The following is an 18675-nucleotide window of genomic DNA, read 5'->3' on the forward strand; positions in this document are numbered from 1 at the left end:
GATACCTTGTTCAATTCATTCCCTTCAAACTATATAAGGCAGAATAAGACTAATCTTAAAGGTGATTAAAAACAAGAAAATTCTGGTGATTATCTTTTGTCTTTTGGGGGGAAAAAAGAGTAAAGATTAGAGAGTCCTCAGAAAGGAAGAAGTATAGCAGAAAAGTAAGATAGGACCTTCAGAACCCTTATTTCTTAAGGGTTTTCAGATTAACTCCAATGCCATTTATGATCCATACATTCAATTTCAAACATAAGTTGCTCAGAAATTTTAGTTACTTCCGAGGTATATTTTGTCTTTTCATTCTGGTCCATTACTACCTCTCCCTTCCCAAGTTCCCGCTCACCTGTGTGTGTGCGTTTGTGCCTCTGTAACTCATCTGAACGTGTGAAGCGTTTCCCACAGAATGACCAGGTACACATGAAAGGCCTCTCGCCTGTATGCCAGCGCAAGTGTGCCCGTAGGTGTGAGGTCTTGCCATATACTTTGCCACAGCCTTGCATGTGACAAATGTGCTGTTTCTTCTTGCCAGGATCCCCAGAGCCCCTGGAAATGAAAACACAATTATTCTTTGTTCATTTTAGAGACAAAATTAGAGTCATAAAGTACCCACAGTAATTACTGGACCCACTCAAAACTAATCGAAGTTTTTATTTAAAAAAAAAAAAAAAGGAATCTGCCTATCAACTTAGGAGACATAGGTTCGAACCAGTTCCGGGAAGATCCCACATGCCATGGAGCAACTAAGTCCATGTGCCACCACTACTGAGCCTGTGCTCTAGAGCCCAGGGGTTGCAACTACTGAAGTCTGCGGGCCCTACAGCCCGTGCAATGCAACAAGAGAAGCCATTGCAATGAGAAGCCGGTGCACCACAACAAAGAGTAGCCCCCAATCACGACAAAAGAAAGCCCACAGAGCCATAAAGACCTAGTGTAGCTATAAATAAATAAACATCAAAATGTGCACTTAGATATGTACAGTTTACAAAAAGAAAAAAGACTTCTCAACACACACACACAAATGCCTTCATTTTATTTTATTTTATTATTTTTTTCAATTCTTTTTTTTTTTTTCATTTTATTTTTTTAAATTTGTTTATGGCATGCAGGATCTTAGTCCCTGGATCAGGGACCAAACTTGTGCCCCTTGCAGTGAACGTGCAGAGTCTTAACTACTGGACCACAAGGGAATTCCCAAAAGCCTTCACTTTTAATATCAACAGCTAAATCTTTATAGTCAATTCCAATGTGTGATGTCATTTTCAAGGTGACTTGTGAAATCTATGAGGCATTTTCCTGTATTTTTCTGGATGTTAAGTCTCAATACATGCATTTTCCATGGTAGCCACTGTGAATATGGTGATGTGGTGATATTTTTGACTGGGAACTTATTAGTGAACAAAAGGTCTCTCCATTAAGCATTTGGTGGAGAACTTTAAAACATAATATTTTACAACTACAAAGCTTTCCCTTCTCCAAAATAAAGGTCAAGAGCCAAAAGGTAAAGATTAAAAGCTGAAAAGATAGAGTACTATGAGAGACATCAGTGGAAGAAGATGGGATGGAAAAAAGTTAAAAAGGGGAAAAAAGGACCATAACTAATTCAAGGTATATTTAAAAAAAAAAAAAATTCCCTATATGGAGCAAATCCTAAGCTCCTCTCAGGAAATCAGTTCTGAAATGTTTTTGCCAAACCAATTTGTACCATGTGTGATCCATTAGTGGGCACTATGGAGATTTCCAAAAGAGATTTGCCTTGGGTTTTAACAGCACACATTAGCAGAGGAGCAGAGAAAAAAAACATAACAGAAATGAAATCATACTTAGGTGGAAGTCAGAGAATTTATTTCAAAAACTTAAATCCACTTGAAGCTTTGTGAGAGGGAAACTCTACTGTACTCAAGAGCTTTTTTTCCCCTTTTAATTAAATTTTGGGGGGTGCTATGCAACAGGCAGGATCTTAGTTCCCCGACCAGGGATTGAACCCATGTTCCCTACACTGTAAGTGTGTAATCTTAACCACTGGACCACCTGGGAAGTCCATGTACTTAAGTGTTTTTGATTCGGGTTTTTTCCATAATATAGAGTAACCTACAAAGAATTCAAACTGTTTTTTGTTTTTGTACATTTCTTATTTTTGTGCTTATTTTTTTCTTAAGTTCTTTTTTAAAAAAAAAACGTAATTTCTTTACTTTGGCTGTGCTGGCCCTTCGATGCTGTGTGGAGGTTCTCCAGCTGCAATGCGCAGGGGCTTCTCCCCAGGTGCAGAGGCTTTTCTTACTGCAGGGCACGGGGCTCAACAGCTGTGGCACCCAAGCTTAGCTGCTCTGCAGCATGTGGGGTCCACCCAGATCAAGGACTGAACTTGTGTCTCCTGCCTTGGCAGGCAGATCCTTTACCACTGAGCCACCAGGGAAACTCTGTCATATTATTATTATTATTATTTTAGTATTTATTTATTTACTCAGCTGTGTCAGGTCTTTAGCTGCGGCATGTAGGATCTTTCACTGCGACACATGGACTCTCTAGTTGTAGCGTGTAAGCACAGTTGCTTGGCAGCACGTGGGACCTTAGTTACCTGACCAGGAATCAAGCTGAGTCCCCTGCACTGCAAGGCAGATTCTTAACCACTGGATCACCAGGGAAGTCCCCTGTGCTTATTTTTAATGGGGCAAAACTTTAACAGACTTTTTTCAAAGGCAATTAGAAACCTATATGACTTTCTATTCTCTTTCAAAGTCAGTGACTTGAAGAAAAGAGAAATAACCTGGAACTCTTCAGAGATAATATTGTATAGCCAGCACATTAATGCAAAAATCTATCAGAAGTCTGTTTTGTAGGTGATATTAGATTATTTGATTGAAGAATTTTCTACCCAGAATAAGTAGTTTTATCTATTTTGAGGAAGAAAAAAAAACAAACTCATGATTTTCACACAGTCACTGTAAAATAATCATTACAGTAGGTATGTTTCCGTTTCTTTGCCAGGCTGTTTTATAAGCTATCTTGTTAAAACCATCTCACCAACAGAATTTTTTTAAAGAGTAAAAACAAACATCTCAAAACAGACATAAAGTAACACTCATTTGACCATTTGGCTCCATGTGACTTCCTTGTCTCTAACAGAAAGCAGGCATCTCTGAAGGTCCAGGGTCTAAGAGTTGATGAAAGGACCAGAGCTGGAATCAAGACCACATTCGGCCTAACCAAATGCACTATACTATCTCTGATCCCTGTGTAACCCTGCCAAGTCTTAAAGTTAAAACAAAACAAAACAAAACAAAAAAAACCACTTATTTTTCCCTCCTAATCTACTAATTTTTCATCCTACACTCTTAAAGAGACCGGCTGAATCAACTTACCTTCCTTCACTATCTTTACAGTAGGGGCAAGTGCATGCTTCCCGCCGGGTCCTCCGACCAGCTTGGGGTTGGGGATCTGGACTGTTCTCTCCTTCCTCTCCACCTGTTGGGTCATCATGTATTCCATCACCACCAGCCCCATGGAGGCCAAGCTGAGCTCCATGATCACCTGAAATTAAGAGAGTACAAGGGTCAAAGTGGGAAGGTCATCATAGCCACAGGTATCATCACAGCCACAGTGACCCTTGACTTTTACAGCACCATTTCTTCAAAACTTTGAAGTCACCTTCACTGATATTGCCTATACTTGAAATCTCAAAAATCAGCACTGCAGAGACAAAGAAACAATAAGTCTATGAAAACATGCTCAGTCTCAAATTTTAAAACACAATTCTATTTGACTTTTATGATTGCTCTAGCCTACCAGGTTAAAAAGGTAAAACTCTAACAATGTACAGCACTGGCAAAGATACAGGGCTTCCCAGATGGCTCAGTGGCAGGTGGTGATAAATTAGCACAACCTTTTTTTTGGGGGGGGAGGGTGCACCTGAGCTGTGTAGCTTGTGGGATCTTAAGTTTCCCAACCAGGGACTGAACCTGCGCCCTTGGCAGTGAAAGTGCAGAGTCCTAAGCACTGGACTGCCAGGGAACTCCCTGTATGATCTTTTGAAGGCCAATGTGGCAATATCATTAAAAATTTAAGTGCACATCTTCAAAGAAATTTCACTTTCAATCACAATGTCCTAAGGATGTGTTCATGAGAACACAAACATACGAGACAGTAAAGTTTTCTGTAGCCTTATAACGAAAAACTGGAAAAAAATCAAAATGTACACAACTGCTGAACTTCTTAAGTAAATTACAATAAACTTATGTGGACTACTATATATGCATTAAAAAGAATGAGATAAAGTTACACACTGCTATAGAAAGAGGTTACAACAAATCTCTTACTCATTCCCAGAGCTAATGTATTATGGAACCAACAAAATGGAAGTGACTAAAAATAAGACTTCACGGGACTCTAAACTAGAAACTGTTCAAAACCAGAAAGGGGAAACTTCCTGAAATGAGCAAAAAATTGTTCTGAATATTCAGCGGGAAACAGTACATACATATTACAAATTTTGACATACAGAGAAAATGAATGAGCTGAGGTCAAAGTTAATTCCTTTTTTTTGGCCATGTGGAGCAGCATGTGGGATCTTAGTTCCCTAGCCAGGAATCAAACCCAAGCCCCCTGCAGCGGAAATACAGAGTCTTGACCACCAGGAAAGTCCTCAAAGTTAATTCTGCGTAGCTAGCTATATACATGCCAGGAAGGTTTTGGTTTGGGATTAGATGCTTTTCAGAATGCTACAAAAAAGAAGAAAACACCATACATACATTCTGTTAGTTGATGTCATTTCCTTTTAAAGATAAATTTGTCTTAAAATCACTATAATTTCTCTCCTGGTAAAATTAAAATAGATAAATTCTATGAAGTTCCAGGACAGTGTTTTTCAAACTTTTCAAACTTGCAACATACAATAAAAATATATATATTTGACAATGTAATCTAGTACATATATATATAATTGAAACAGTAGTTTCATGAAAACGTCTATCCTTATGTTAAGCAGTGTATTCTAAAATTTTCTAGACTCTATTTTTTTTTTCCTTAATGCCGGTCATGACCCAGTATATTGATTTTATGAGTTACTAATGGGTCGCATTTGATATTTTCAAACAGTGCTCTAGGCCAACAGACAGAAACAATGGTTTAAAGGAATAGCTAACATTCTTCTCCAGCTTTCAAATCTACTATCAATAAGCATTCACCTATGAAAGCATTTTGCAAATAAGTTAAAAACTCTATATCCATACTTAAGATTCTAATAAATGGGGAGTGTTGAACTGGCCTGCTTTATCTATTTTATAAAGAAGGAAACTAAATAAACATCTAGAATCCTAGGCTCCTGACTTGTGTGCCTCACTGCACTCTTCTCAGCTGATCACCAGGACTCTAGCAGCTAGTGGGCAGCTCTCCCTGCGCTTCTCACTCTGCCACTCCCCAGCGCCAGCTCACCACAGTGAGATAGACTCGATTTCAATATTCTGAGATTTCCATGATACTGGCAGAACGAAAACTGGGAAGTACTGGAGTACAAGTTAAAAACCAGTTTAGAAGTAAGACAGACCCTAGATATGAGTCCCTGCACTACGTACGATTAGCTTTTCTGGTAATGATCAAATAAGTTCTCTGGTTATCAATTTCCCCATCAGTAAAGTTCGGATGAAATATTATCAATCTCATAAAGTTACTGTGAAAAACAAATATGGACATTGCTGAGCATAACCCAGAAAACACTGCGCTGCCACACAGCACACATTCAGTACTCTGCATCCATCACTATTGGGGAAATACCCTGTGGAAAAACACAGTGAGAAATCACAGAACAAGATACGCCAATAGTTCATTCTGCTTAAAAATTATGTGCGGCCAAGTGGAAACTCCCCCTAGTGGGGATGGAGAATTTATCCTTTAAAATAAGCCCTAACAGCTCAGCAGATAAGGTAGGATTCTAGTTAGTACTGCCAATGGTTACCTACCAAAAATTACCTTCAGAAGAGAAATTTATAAAACTATAGATCTGACTATCTATAATAGGTCTTTAGAAACAAGATAAAATTGTGGTGCATATAAGCAAATCATCTTCTTTGATATATTTTTCAAGCTAAACTAACTATTAAAATTTGAGAAGCAACTTATCAATCCTCAAAGTTCTCCCTTGCCCCAATCAACTCAAAAGAAGCAAACCTTTCTCCATTTTATTGAAACATAAGAATAAAATGGACTTCCCTGGTGGCTCAGACGGTAAAGCGTCTGCCTACAACATGGGAGACCCAGGTTCAATCCCTGGGTTAGGAAGATCCCCTGGAGAAGGAAATGGCAACCCACTCCAGTGTTCTTGCCTGGAGAATCCCATGGATGGAGGAGCCTGGTGGGCTACAGTCCATGGGGTCACAAAGAGTCGGACACGACTGAGCGACTTCACTTTAAGAATAAAATACTTAGATATCAGAACTACTAAAACTAAATCTCTAACCCTCTTTCAATTCTTACAAAATGGACAGTCAAAAATTAATATCCTCCTGGACCCCTACAATGATTTCAATTTTTTCAAGCTAAGAAAATTGAGAATGGGGTTAAATAGAATGAACAATTTTTAATTTCATTTAACAAAAAGAAGGGATAAAACGTCAACAGAGTATCAACATCAGACCAGAATCTGTTTCCTGCCTCTTTAATAACAGTTTTAGAATAAGAACAGTTTTATCTTAAAATGTGGTACTGGTTAGGCAATGAAATAAATTAAAGATTTTCCTTTCCATGATTAAAATAACTAGTAAACCAAAGGCACAGCTTAATGACAGTTTTGCCCAACTCAGTGGTTGCCTCTAGCATCGGTTTCTGAAATACCCATGGCAGTTACACACTTTTTTAGTTTCCTCAAAGTGAAGAAGTGTGCTGAAGTTATGAACTTTCAAGACCACCACCTAGCAAGTCAAACACCCTCTTCTTCTCTGAGAAAAAAACTTGGGTAACACTAAAATTAGATGAAATAAGAAGCTTCTCAATAATTTCCAAAAGGGCGGTTCCCATACACTTCCTTATTTATCTGCTTTCTGAAATGACTTTGGGAACATTGTGTTCTTTAATTCGTTAAGTATTAATACAGTAAGACTGAACTTTAGAATGATACCTATATTAAGCACACACTGGGTTTTCTCAATGTTTCATTTTACACAACAGATTTAACTCAAAGAAGAATATCTCAGACCACAAAATGTTTGTGTCTTTTCAGCTATGTTGAGACAGCATACTGGTAACAATACATGAGGAACAAGGTAACCAGAATAAGGCTCCAAATCAAGAAATAAAAACCTCCACAGTGTAGCATTTCCCTGGTGGTACAGTGTATAGGAATCCATTTGCCAGTGCAGGGTACATGGGTTCGATCCCTGGTCTGGAAAGACCCGACGTGCTACAGAGCAACGAAGCCAGTGCGCCCCAACTACCAAGCCTGTGTGCTGCAAGCACAGGGGGCCGAGCATGGCAATGAAGAGCAGCCCCCGACACAGCTGGAGAAAGCCTGAGCGCAGCAGCGAAGGCCGGGTGCAGCCAAAAATAAATAAATGAAGATTTAAAAAGAATGGAGAATGGGCACCAGAAACTTAATTTCCTTCTGTTCCAGAATGCAAGCCCTTGCTAATTCATCAGTAAGTTATGCTCTATAAAAATTTACATATACACATGTATCTTGCTTCTAAACTTAATTACACATTAAATATTTCCTGTTCATCATCATAGCATATTTTATACCTATAGACATGTATAAATGATCATTTATAGGGTTTCCTATATACAAACTTCCTTAAGACCTTATCCCTACAGTGCCATGTGGACTCGTTAACTGCAATCTGTAAAAGTGCTTATCAATTGTTTACTGTCTACTGATCCAGGTACTACACTAAGCTCTGAAGATTCAAAGAAATAGTTTTCACTGTGGAAGAGCTTGCAGTTCACTAGAGAAGAGAAACAGATAATTTCAAAATAATGATATAAACCTTATACTAAAAGCCATTCAAAGATTTTCCAGAACTGAAAAGGGTAATTTCTCCAGTTTAGAATTTCAGAAAAGGCTTGTTTCCTAAAGGAACAGAGATTTAGGCCGAACTTCAAAAAATGCACAGGAGTTAGCCAAGTGAGGAATGCTGGCAAGGGAAGGTAGTTCCAGGCAAAGGGAAGACTACGAGCAGCATAAGGAATGTAGTGGAGTGTGGGATGGCGGAGGAGTAGAGGGAGGATGTAGGTGAAGAGATGAACTTCAAAACAGATGATATTATTAGATGCAAGACAGATATTTAAATGACTGATTTTTTTTAAAGGTGATGGTAGAGAAAGTATGGACAGATAAGCACTTTCATACATCAGCCAGGGAAAGAGCACGTTTCCTGTGTGTGTAGGGCACACTGGCAATATAGGGCAGGTCTTTAAGATGTGACTAATACTTAACCCAACAAATAAGGACATGTGCCAGACACTGTAAGCTCTGGAGAGACTCCGATATAATCCTGGCCATTGAAGAGCTTCCCAGCTTCATTATCTCACTTGGGAAGACACAAAATGAAACCAACAAATATAATATCTGTCCTATAACTTGTATAATAAAGTGATAATAAAACACTCTATTAAGAGAAGTATTAGAGTTGGGAGGGAGAGTGTTGGAAGGGGAAAAATGGAATATACTGGTTACTCCATTTGATAATAACGAGAGGTAATAAAAGTCTACAGTAGGGCAGTGGTTCCGGTAAAGAAAAAGGCATGGGTAAAAAAGTATTGAGGATTAATGGGACTTCCCAAATGGTCCAGTGATTAAGAATCCATCTTCCAATGCGGGGGACGTGGGTTTGATCCCCAGTGGAGGAGCTAAGCACACCGCAACAAAGACCCAGCACAGCCAACAACAACGATTTATTTGGGGAAAGGTCAGAGTACATAAAAATGCTCATCAATGAAAAAAAACCAACTATGGAAAATGTCAGGTTTCCCAGGTGGCGCTAGTGGTAAAGAACTTGTGTGCCAATGCAGAAGACCCGATCCCTGGGTCAGGAAGATCCCCTGGAGGAGGAAACAGCAACCCACTCCAGTATTCTTGCCTGGAGGATCCTATGGACAGAGGAGCCTGGCAGGCTACAGTCCACAGGGCTGCAAAGAGTCAGACACAATGAGGCAACTGAGCAAACACATGGAAAGAGTCATCTGAAGAGACAGTCATCAAATGATTTACAACAGCAATACAAGAAATGGATTAAAATGTAAATAAACTGTTCAAGGAACCAGATGGACTACTAGGCAGTCAGCAAAATTATGATTAATTGAACTCAGAATAAATGCTTATACTGTATTATTCTTTAATGATAGGGTTATATATATTACAACAACCTAAAAAAATGCTTATGCTACATTATTACTGAACAAACCAAGACACATATAACAGGCATACTAAGAAAGTTATGCTAAAAAACGCACGCATTAAAACTTATATCAAGTAGAGCAGTTTGGTCACACCAAATCGGTGACTGCAAAGGGCAGTGCTATTAGTTTGTTTTTTGCCCCTTTCTCTTTCTCATATTTTCTATAGTATAACTCTGTAACTTTTATCATTAAAAACACCTATACAGCAGGAAACAAATTAGTCTATGCATCTTCTCATATTAACAGTGTTAAAAAAGTATGAAGATAATTCCTTAGTGAAAGTGAAAGTCGCCCAGTCCTGTCTGACTCTTTGTGACCCCATGGACTATACATTTGATGGAAATCTCCAGGCCAGAATACTTGAGTGGGTAGGCGTTCACTCCTGCAGGGGATCTTCCCAACCCACAGATCAAACCCAGGTCTCCTGCATTGCAGGCAGATTCTTTACCAGCTGAGCCACCAGGGAAGCCCCAGAATACTGAAGTGGGTAGCCTATCCCTTCTCCAAGGGGATCTTCCCAACCCAGGAATTGAACCAGGGTCTTCTGCATTACAGGCGGAGTCTACCAGCTGAGCTACCAGGGAATCCCTTAATTCCTTAAGTACAGGGCAATCTACACAAAGATGGCAAAGGCTTTCACCAGTAGGTGTCACTGTAACTAAGCGATAGATGTTTTAAAAGCCCACCCTCCAAGGACAGAGGTTTAAGAAGAAACAAAGATGGGCATGGATGTGCAGTGTATGCACAAATTTGAAATGCAACCATTTAAAAAACTATAATTCAGATGGTTTTCCATCAACCATCATGATTCCAAAGCTACAGATTTCCCTATTTTTCATCTCCAAGAAAACCAAGGATTTGAAATCTGATTATTAGTAAAATAGTGAAGTTCTTGTAAATTCCAAGACTTTCATCTACTTCCCATCTCTGTCAACATCATTCCATAGTGAAAACTGTTTTTCACGACAAAGAAATGAACAAGAATTGTCTTACCTTTCCTCCCAGCTCTCACCATACTGATATCCTGGGAAAGGGGATTCACTTTAACATCCCTCCCAAACTAACTATAATTACCTATTATTCAGATTGTTATGATTAAAATTTAATTTAGGGAATTTCCTGGTGGTCCAGTGGCTAAGACTCTGAGTTCCCAATGCCGGGGGCCCAGGTTCCATTCCTGGTCAGGGAACTAGATCCATACGCTGTATCTAAGAGTTTGCATACCTCAACCAACAGTCTGAATACCACAACTAAAGATCCTGTATGCCTCAACGAATATGGAAGACCAAAAATTCCAAGTGCTGCAACGAAGACTCGCCGTAGCCAAGTAAACAAATTTAAAAATAAAATGAAATTCATTCAAATATATATTAATATATACCAGAGGAAAGCTGTGGAGGAGGAACACAAAGGTTAAGAGAACCAAGTTGGGAATTCCCTGGAGATCAGGGGTTAGGACTCTGTACTCTCACTGCTCAGGGCCCGTGTTCACTCCTTGGTCAAAGAACTGCAAGCAGTGCGGCACGGTGGAAAAAAGTTAACACACACTTTAGATGAACTGACGGTCCAGTGGTTAAGACCCCATACTTCCAATGCAGGCGGCACAGGTTCGATCCCTGGTCAGGGAACTAAGATCCCACATACCAGGCAGCAGAGTAAAAAAAAAAAAAAAACCAAAACAGATAAAAACAGATAAACATTAATTCTAACTGTTCATATTCAACAACTGACATTTTAAATTACTGAGAGCCTCTGATGATTAAAATTAATAAGGGCCATTACATGCACTGTACATGGTACAACTGGACAAACCTAGGTATGACTCCTGGTTTCATCACTTTCTGTCAAGGAACTTCTCTGAGCCTTCACTGGCAAAAAGGATACTGAGATAACTACTGACATTACCTAGCACTGTTCCTGGCACTTAGGAGGTGCTCAACAAATCACTATATAGTAAGAAAATGAAAGAAAGGTTAAATGTGAATTTTAATGTTGTTTTCCTCCCATCTATACATGTACCCTTACTATCCACAGTATGTTCTTTTGAATTTATGTAAGGGAGTTATAACATCAAGTTCAATCATTGTTTAAAATAGCAACAATAAAATACTATAAAGCCAAGAATAAAATGCATAATACTAATCTAACATTTTGTTTCTACTCACTGGATTTACCACTGAAAAAGGATAATCATATTGAAGTCTTCAAATTATATATAACTCATTAATTACGATTAAAACTCACTTGGGGTTGATTAGTAATGCAAAAATAACTTCTGAATGCAGTGTAGTTTTGAAAAGAAAAGTGTGGATAAAATTTCATGTTTTCAGAAAATTTCCTAGATAAAATATAGCCAGGAGATGCTGTGTGACAATAAAAGCATGAAAAAATGCTGAAGCAAAGCAGAGATATACACAGTAGAGAGAAGTATCTCATACTCAAATATCCTAGAGGCTCTCAGTAACAGGACCAAATTAATTTCTCTAGTGGGTCCCAAAGAAAAATTCATAATAGTAGCTATCTACCAAGATCCCCTGGAGGAGGAAATGGCAACCCACTCCAGTATTCTTGCCTGGGAAATCATGGACACAGAAGCCTGGCGGGCTGCAGTTCACAGGGTCACAAAAGAGTGGGACACAATGTAGCAACTAAACCACCACCACCATGTTCTAATAAAATTCCTTTTTTTAAGCTTTTTATTTTATACTGGAGTACAGTTGATTAACAATGTTTTGACAGTTTCAGGTGTACACCAAAGTGATACAGTTTATATCTACATGTATCTATTCTTTTTCAAATTCTTCTCCCATTTAGGCTGTTACATAATATTGAGCAGAGTTCCCTATGCTATACAGTAGGTCCTTGTTGGTTATTTATCTATTTTTTTTTTGGCCGTGCCACATGGCATGTGGGAACTTAGTTCCCTGACCAGGGACTGAACTCACAGCCTCCACAGTGGAAACGCAGTCTTAACCACCGGACCACCAAGGATGTCCTTGGTTATCTATTTTTAAATACAGCAGTGGGGGATTTCCCTGGTGGCATGGTGGATAAGAACCCGCCTGCCAATGAAGGGGACATGGGTTTCATCCCTGGTACGGGAAGATTCCACATGCTGTAGAGCAACTAAGCCATGTGCCACAACTACTGAGCTCACGCTCTAGGGCCCACAGGCCACAGCTGCTGAAGCCCACACACGGCAACTACTGACTCCCATGTGCCCAGAGCCTGCACTCTGCAACGGGAGACACCACAATGAGAAGCTTGTGCACCACAACTAGAGAGTAGCACCCGTTCTTAGCAACTGGAAAAAAGCCCACACGCAGGCAATGAAGACCCAGCACAAGCAAACATAACAAACAAATTATAAAATAAATAAATACAGCAGTGTGTTCATATCAATCCCGAACTACCCACAATCCCTTCCCCCCCTTCTCCCCTGTGAATAAGATTCTTAAAAATACAAGCAGAATAGTAATAATAAAGTACTATTAACAGTGGTGGTCATTTAGTCACTTTAGTCGTGTCTGACTCTCTGCAACCCCATGGACTGTAGCCCACCAGGCTCCTCTGTCCACGGAATTCTCCAGGCAAGAAAACTGGAGTGAGCTGCCGTTTCCTTCTCCAAAAAAGGGGGTGAATATATCAAAAATTCTACCATCCCAACAAATTATTATCTTTTTCCATCTTCCCCTCAACTACTACTTATCTGCACAAATAAGCTTTACATGTAATCATAATACAGTAGCTTTAAGCATAAAAATCTGAACCGATATTAAGAAGTAACTCTTTAGAGGACTCCTGGCGGTCCAGTGATTAAGATGCTGCACTTCCAAGGCAGGGGGGTGTGGGCTGGATCCCTGGTCAGGGAACTAATATTGTACACGCTACATGGCACAGCCACACACACAAAAAGTAACTCCAGATCCATACTATCCTGAGATGCGTGAAGTGAACATGTAAATAGGCACTTACATGTTGGGTACCTTTTAATGATAGGGCTAAGTTTATGCATGAGTAATGCCCACAGTATAATTATATAATATGATGTAGTACAGCTGATATTTTAACACTCCCCACCATAAACTGCAAGGTAACTTTTAATATAACTAAATTTCCCTTCGTCTTAATTTGTCCAGATTACTAGATAAATACTGAAAGCAGAAAACTCTCATTTACACCTAGTGTTACAGGAACACATCACAGCTTTAAACTGTCAATGACAGTATGAGAAAAGGAAAAAAGACAGAAAAGTTACTCCATGAAAATATACAGATGCTCATTTATGCATCTATGTACTCCTTTTCCTAAATGGTTTCCTTCAACTTTTGCTTACTATGACAATGAATAATTTAGATGTATGCATTTTATTCAATATATTTTGAGCTTTCTGTTCTCTGTTCTTTTAATATTGATTATATAATGAACCAATCAGCAAACATACTCCTAAGGAATATTCTTATTCTAAGAAAATGACTTAAAATAAGAAAACTATGCTCTATTATATTCTATATTAAAAATGTAGAAATTTTTAAACTACTTGAGTATTTAATATGACAAAAGAGAAATAAGCTGTGGCAAACAACTTGATAAAATATTACACAGTAATTTAAAATCACTCCTCTGGAAGTGAAATATATAACAAGGATCCCTACTATTGTGATTGTTATTTAACAAGAATGAAATGAGGTGTAAATATTAGCAAGGAGTAGGTAAAATTATTTGTAGTTGACATGACAATATACCTGGAAAATCACTAAAAATTACTGAAAGCAGTAAGACTGCAATGTAGCCATTATAAAATGAACACACATAAACCAATATTATTGGCTGAATAATGCTTCATCAAATGGATAGACTACTTTTGTTTACCCACTGGACATTTAGGTTGTTTCCACCTTTCAGCTATCATGAACAGTGCTGCTATTTCTGTGTGGATGTGTGTTTTCATACATTTCTGTGTGAATGTATGTTTTCATTTCTCTTAGAAATATACCTAGGAATAGAATCACTCACTTAATAAAATTTTAATCTAAGAAGTATGAACAGTGATGTTCATCACAGCATTACTTGTAACAATGAAATTTTAGGGTGGAAAAAAAGTACATCAGTAGAGTTAAGCATATCCTAGTACTAACATCGGAGAAGGCAATGGCACCCCACTCCAGTACTCTTGCCTGGAAAATCCCATGGACAGAGGAGCCTGGTAGGCTGCAGTCCATGGGGTTGCGAAGAGTCCGACACGATGGAACGACTTCACTTTCACTTTTCACTTTCATGCATTGGAGAAGGAAATGGCAACCCACTCCAGTGTTCTTGCCTGGAGAATCCCAGGGACGGGGGAGCCTGGTGGGCTGCCGTCTATGGGGTCACACAGAGTCGGAAATGACTGATGCGACTTAGCAGCAGCAGCTGCAGTACTAACATACCATGAAATTTCCATACAATCATTTAAAATGATGATGATGTTTATTATTTATGAAAAATGTGTATGATATACTGTTCAGTAAAAATATTATGAAGCACTATAAAGAGTATAATACTATTTTAGTATTAATAAAATATATAGACTTCTTTGTAAATTGTACACAAAGGTACAAAAACATGGCTGGAAGGACGATCACCAAAATTTTAACAACGATTATCTTTGAATAGTTAAAGTTCAATTAATTTTTACTTTATTTTCAGAATTATTTTTATTGTTTAATGTTTTTACCAATACCACTTAGCCAAGTTATTTAAAAATATATTTAGGGAGTTTCCTGGTGGTCTAGTGGTTAAGATTCCAAGCTTTCACAGCCTTGGCCTGGATTCAGTTTCTGGTTGGGGAACGAAGATCACACAAACTGAGCAGTGTGGCCAAAAAAAAATTAATTAATTAATTTAAAATATTTTTTCCTATCATCAAAGGTAATGCTCAAAATCCTTCAAGCTAGGCTTCAACAGTAAGCGAGCTGAGAACTTCCAGATGTACAAACTGGATTTAGAAGAGCCAGAGGAATCAGAGATCAAACTGCCAACATTTGCTGGATCATAATGGGGAAGGAAATGGCAACCCACTCCAGTGTTCGGAGCCTGGTGGGCTGCCATCTATGGGGTCGCACAGAGTCAGACACGACTGAAGCGTCTTAGCAGCAGCAACAGCTGGATCATAGAGAAAGCAAAGGAATTCCAGAAAAACACCTACTTCTGCTTCATTGACTACATGAATGAAGTCATGTGGATCACAAAAAACTTTGGGAAACTCTTTAAAAAAAGATGGGAATACCAGACCACCTTACCAGTTAGAACTAGACATGGAACAATGGACTGGTTCAAAATCTGGAAAGAATACATCAACACTGTATATCGTTACCCAGCTTATTTTATTTAACTTCTATGTAGAGTATATCATGCAAAATGCCAGGCTAGATGAATCACAAGGTGGAATCAAGATTGCCAGGAGAAATATCAACAACCTCAGATATGTACATGATACCATTCTAATGGCAGAAAAGGAACTAAAGAGCCTCTTGATAAGGGTGAAAGAAGAGTGAAAAGGCTGGCTTAAACTTCAACATTCAAAAAACTAAGATATGGCATCTGGTCCCATTACTTCATGGCAAACAGAAGGGGAAAACAAGGAAACAGTGACAGATTTTTTTTCCTTGGGCTCCAAAATCACTATGGATGGTGACTGCAGCCATAAAATTAAAAGATGCTTGCTCCTTAGAAGGAAAGCTATGACAAACCTAGACAGTTTATTACAAAGCAGAGACATCACTTTGCTGACAAAGCTATGTATAGTCAAAAGCCATGGTTTTTCCAGCAGTCACGTATGGATGTGAGAGTTGGACCATAAAGAAGGCTGAGGACCAGGACCAAAGAATTGATGCTTTTGAACTGTGGTGCTGGAGAAGACTCTTCAGAGTCCCTTGGACTGCAAGGAGATCCAACCAGTCCATCCTAAAGGAAATCAACCCTGAATATTCACTGGAAGGACTGATGCTAAAGCTCCAATACTTTGGCCAACTGACGTGAAGAGCCAACTCACTGGAAAAGACTCTGATGCAGAGAAAGACTGCGGGCAGAAGGGGTGACAGAGAATGAGATGGTCTGACACCAGCATCACCCACTCAATGGACATGAGTTTGAGCACACTCCAGGAGTAAGTGAAGGACAGGGAAGCTCGGCATGCTGCATGCAGTCCATGGAGATGCAAAGAGTCAGACATGACTAAATGAATGAACAAGTTTTCTAATTTTAGCTCTAGAGAGCTCTATAAAGTAAATGCTTTGAATTTTTCCATTTTCCATACTGAACTGTAATTTACCTAGCAGTCCTTTGTGAGCAACCAGTGTTTTCCCTTTAGATAAGTTATTCTGTATCCATAGGTTTGTGCTACCAAACATGCTCTGTATAAAGAAAAGCAGAGGTGGTTCCTGCCCTGTTTCTGTAGGCATTTAAGATCTAAAACACTGACATACCTAAAACTGTACAAAGAACAGCTACCAAATGTCTCAGATATCCGTATGTACTACAGATATCTACATTAAGAATCTACATTACCACAAAGAACTGAGAAGAATATAATCATCATCCTTGCTCTGTAGATGAACAGAAGTCAAGAAGTTCCAAAATCACTAACTTAAGTTGGTTCAGCCCTAACCAGTTTCTCAATTTTCTACTCTGCTTTTGCAACAGAAGATTGAAACAAGTGAGTTTACACACACAATCAAAACAATCATTAACTGATAAAACCACACAGTTTAGCAGCAATTTTTTATAATCTTAAGAGGGCAGACAAATTTTGTGAGTTTTAATATTTGTAATATATCATTTTGTGAACTGGGATGGGGTAAAAAAAAAAAAAATTTCATTGTATTATCCTTCAAACCTGCCTAGATGTCCTAAATCATTTCACAATCAGTTTTGAAGGGGTGGGCTTTTTTGGGGTGAGGGGGTGAGATAGGTGAGACAGGAACTAGCTGAGAGTGAAAAAGAAAGTAAAACAGTGATTTAGTAAAACCAAGTTCTAGAAAGGTAAAAGGAAAAAATGAAACTGTCTTAATGTATAGAAAACCAAACAACTCAAGAACACAGGGACAGAAAAATAACTCATTGAAACAAAAATTAAGAAACCTAATTATCATTAGATGGAGAGTCAACAAAGTGTTCATCAAGAATGTTTTTCTAGCAAACAGTCTGCACCAAGGTTATAACTGATCCAACAAGAGATAAAGAAACAGAAAATTTATGGGTAATCCAACTGCTGTTTTTACCAGAATGATTTATGAAAGAACAAAGCATACTGGCTGGAGTTTATTCCCTTTGGCAGTTATTGTAGTTTAATGACTACACCAATGGTCAAGAAATATAATGGGCAAGAAAGAACGCAAAGATCTTAGACACAACTTTAAAGAGCAGCCTTCAGCTAAGTAATCAAAATTCTACTTTTAACTGAATGGGAGGACAGAACTTCTACTGAGATATGGGCACTAATGTGTGTTGAGGATCAATATTATGTTATCTGATGCTGCTAAGTCGCCTCAGTCGTGTCCGACTCTGTGCATCCCCATAGACGGCAGCCCATCAGGCTCCGCCATCCCTGGGATTCTCCAGGCAAGAACACTGGAGTGGGTTGCCATTTCCTTCTCCAATGCATGAAAATGAAAAGTGAAAGTGAGGTCGCTCAGTCATGTCCGACTCTTCACGAACCCATGGACTGTAGCCTACCAGGCTTTTCCGTCCATGGGATTTTCCAGGCAAGAGTACTGGAGTGAGATGCCATCGCCTTCTCCATTATGTCATCTACCTCATTTAATCCTAGTAATTCCATGGGGGTATCATACTAACCCTCTAGTATAGAGGAGAGGATGAAGAACTTCCCCTAAGTCACGTAGCCAGCTAAGCAGCAAAGCTATGATTTATCCAGATCCTAGTATGTCACTCCCCTGTCCATACTAAGTATCTCCCTCAGGACACACTTTTTCTTTCACAAAGGATTTTCAATTACTGCTAGTTTCAGAACTGGACTTACTTCATCCAGCTAAACTGTTTCACCTTATACAACACAGGATGTGAGATGTGTTCATCTTCAAAAACAATATTTCAAACAAAACCCCACAGAATTTTGGCTCTAAGATCCCACTTATAGTCAGTCATCTATTTCTCATCCAAAACAGTACTAACTAAACAGAATAACTTTCCAACAACTGTTCCCAATCTCTCAATAATTTTGTGGATTTTTATATTGTACTTTCAAAGAGTCATTTCATTTTCCCTCCTAACAGCATCATAACAACAACAAAA

General features: G+C 38.7%; 1 protein-coding gene across 3 annotated transcripts in view; it reads right to left on the reverse strand.

Annotated features, from left to right (window-relative positions):
* SP1 (Sp1 transcription factor) overlaps nucleotides 1-18675 on the reverse strand; it is a 44339-nt gene that overhangs the window by 11156 nt on the left and 14508 nt on the right. For all 3 annotated transcript variants that reach the window (XM_060412533.1, XM_027967251.3, XM_027967253.3), the window contains exons 4-5: nucleotides 3363-3531; nucleotides 347-546 (exon numbers count right to left, since the gene is read on the reverse strand). In XM_060412533.1, coding sequence (XP_060268516.1) covers nucleotides 347-546; nucleotides 3363-3531 — 369 coding nt within the window. The remainder of the gene's footprint in view (nucleotides 1-346; nucleotides 547-3362; nucleotides 3532-18675) is intronic.

This window comes from Ovis aries, chromosome 3 (assembly GCF_016772045.2).
Source record: "Ovis aries strain OAR_USU_Benz2616 breed Rambouillet chromosome 3, ARS-UI_Ramb_v3.0, whole genome shotgun sequence".
Lineage (NCBI taxonomy): Eukaryota > Metazoa > Chordata > Mammalia > Artiodactyla > Bovidae > Ovis > Ovis aries.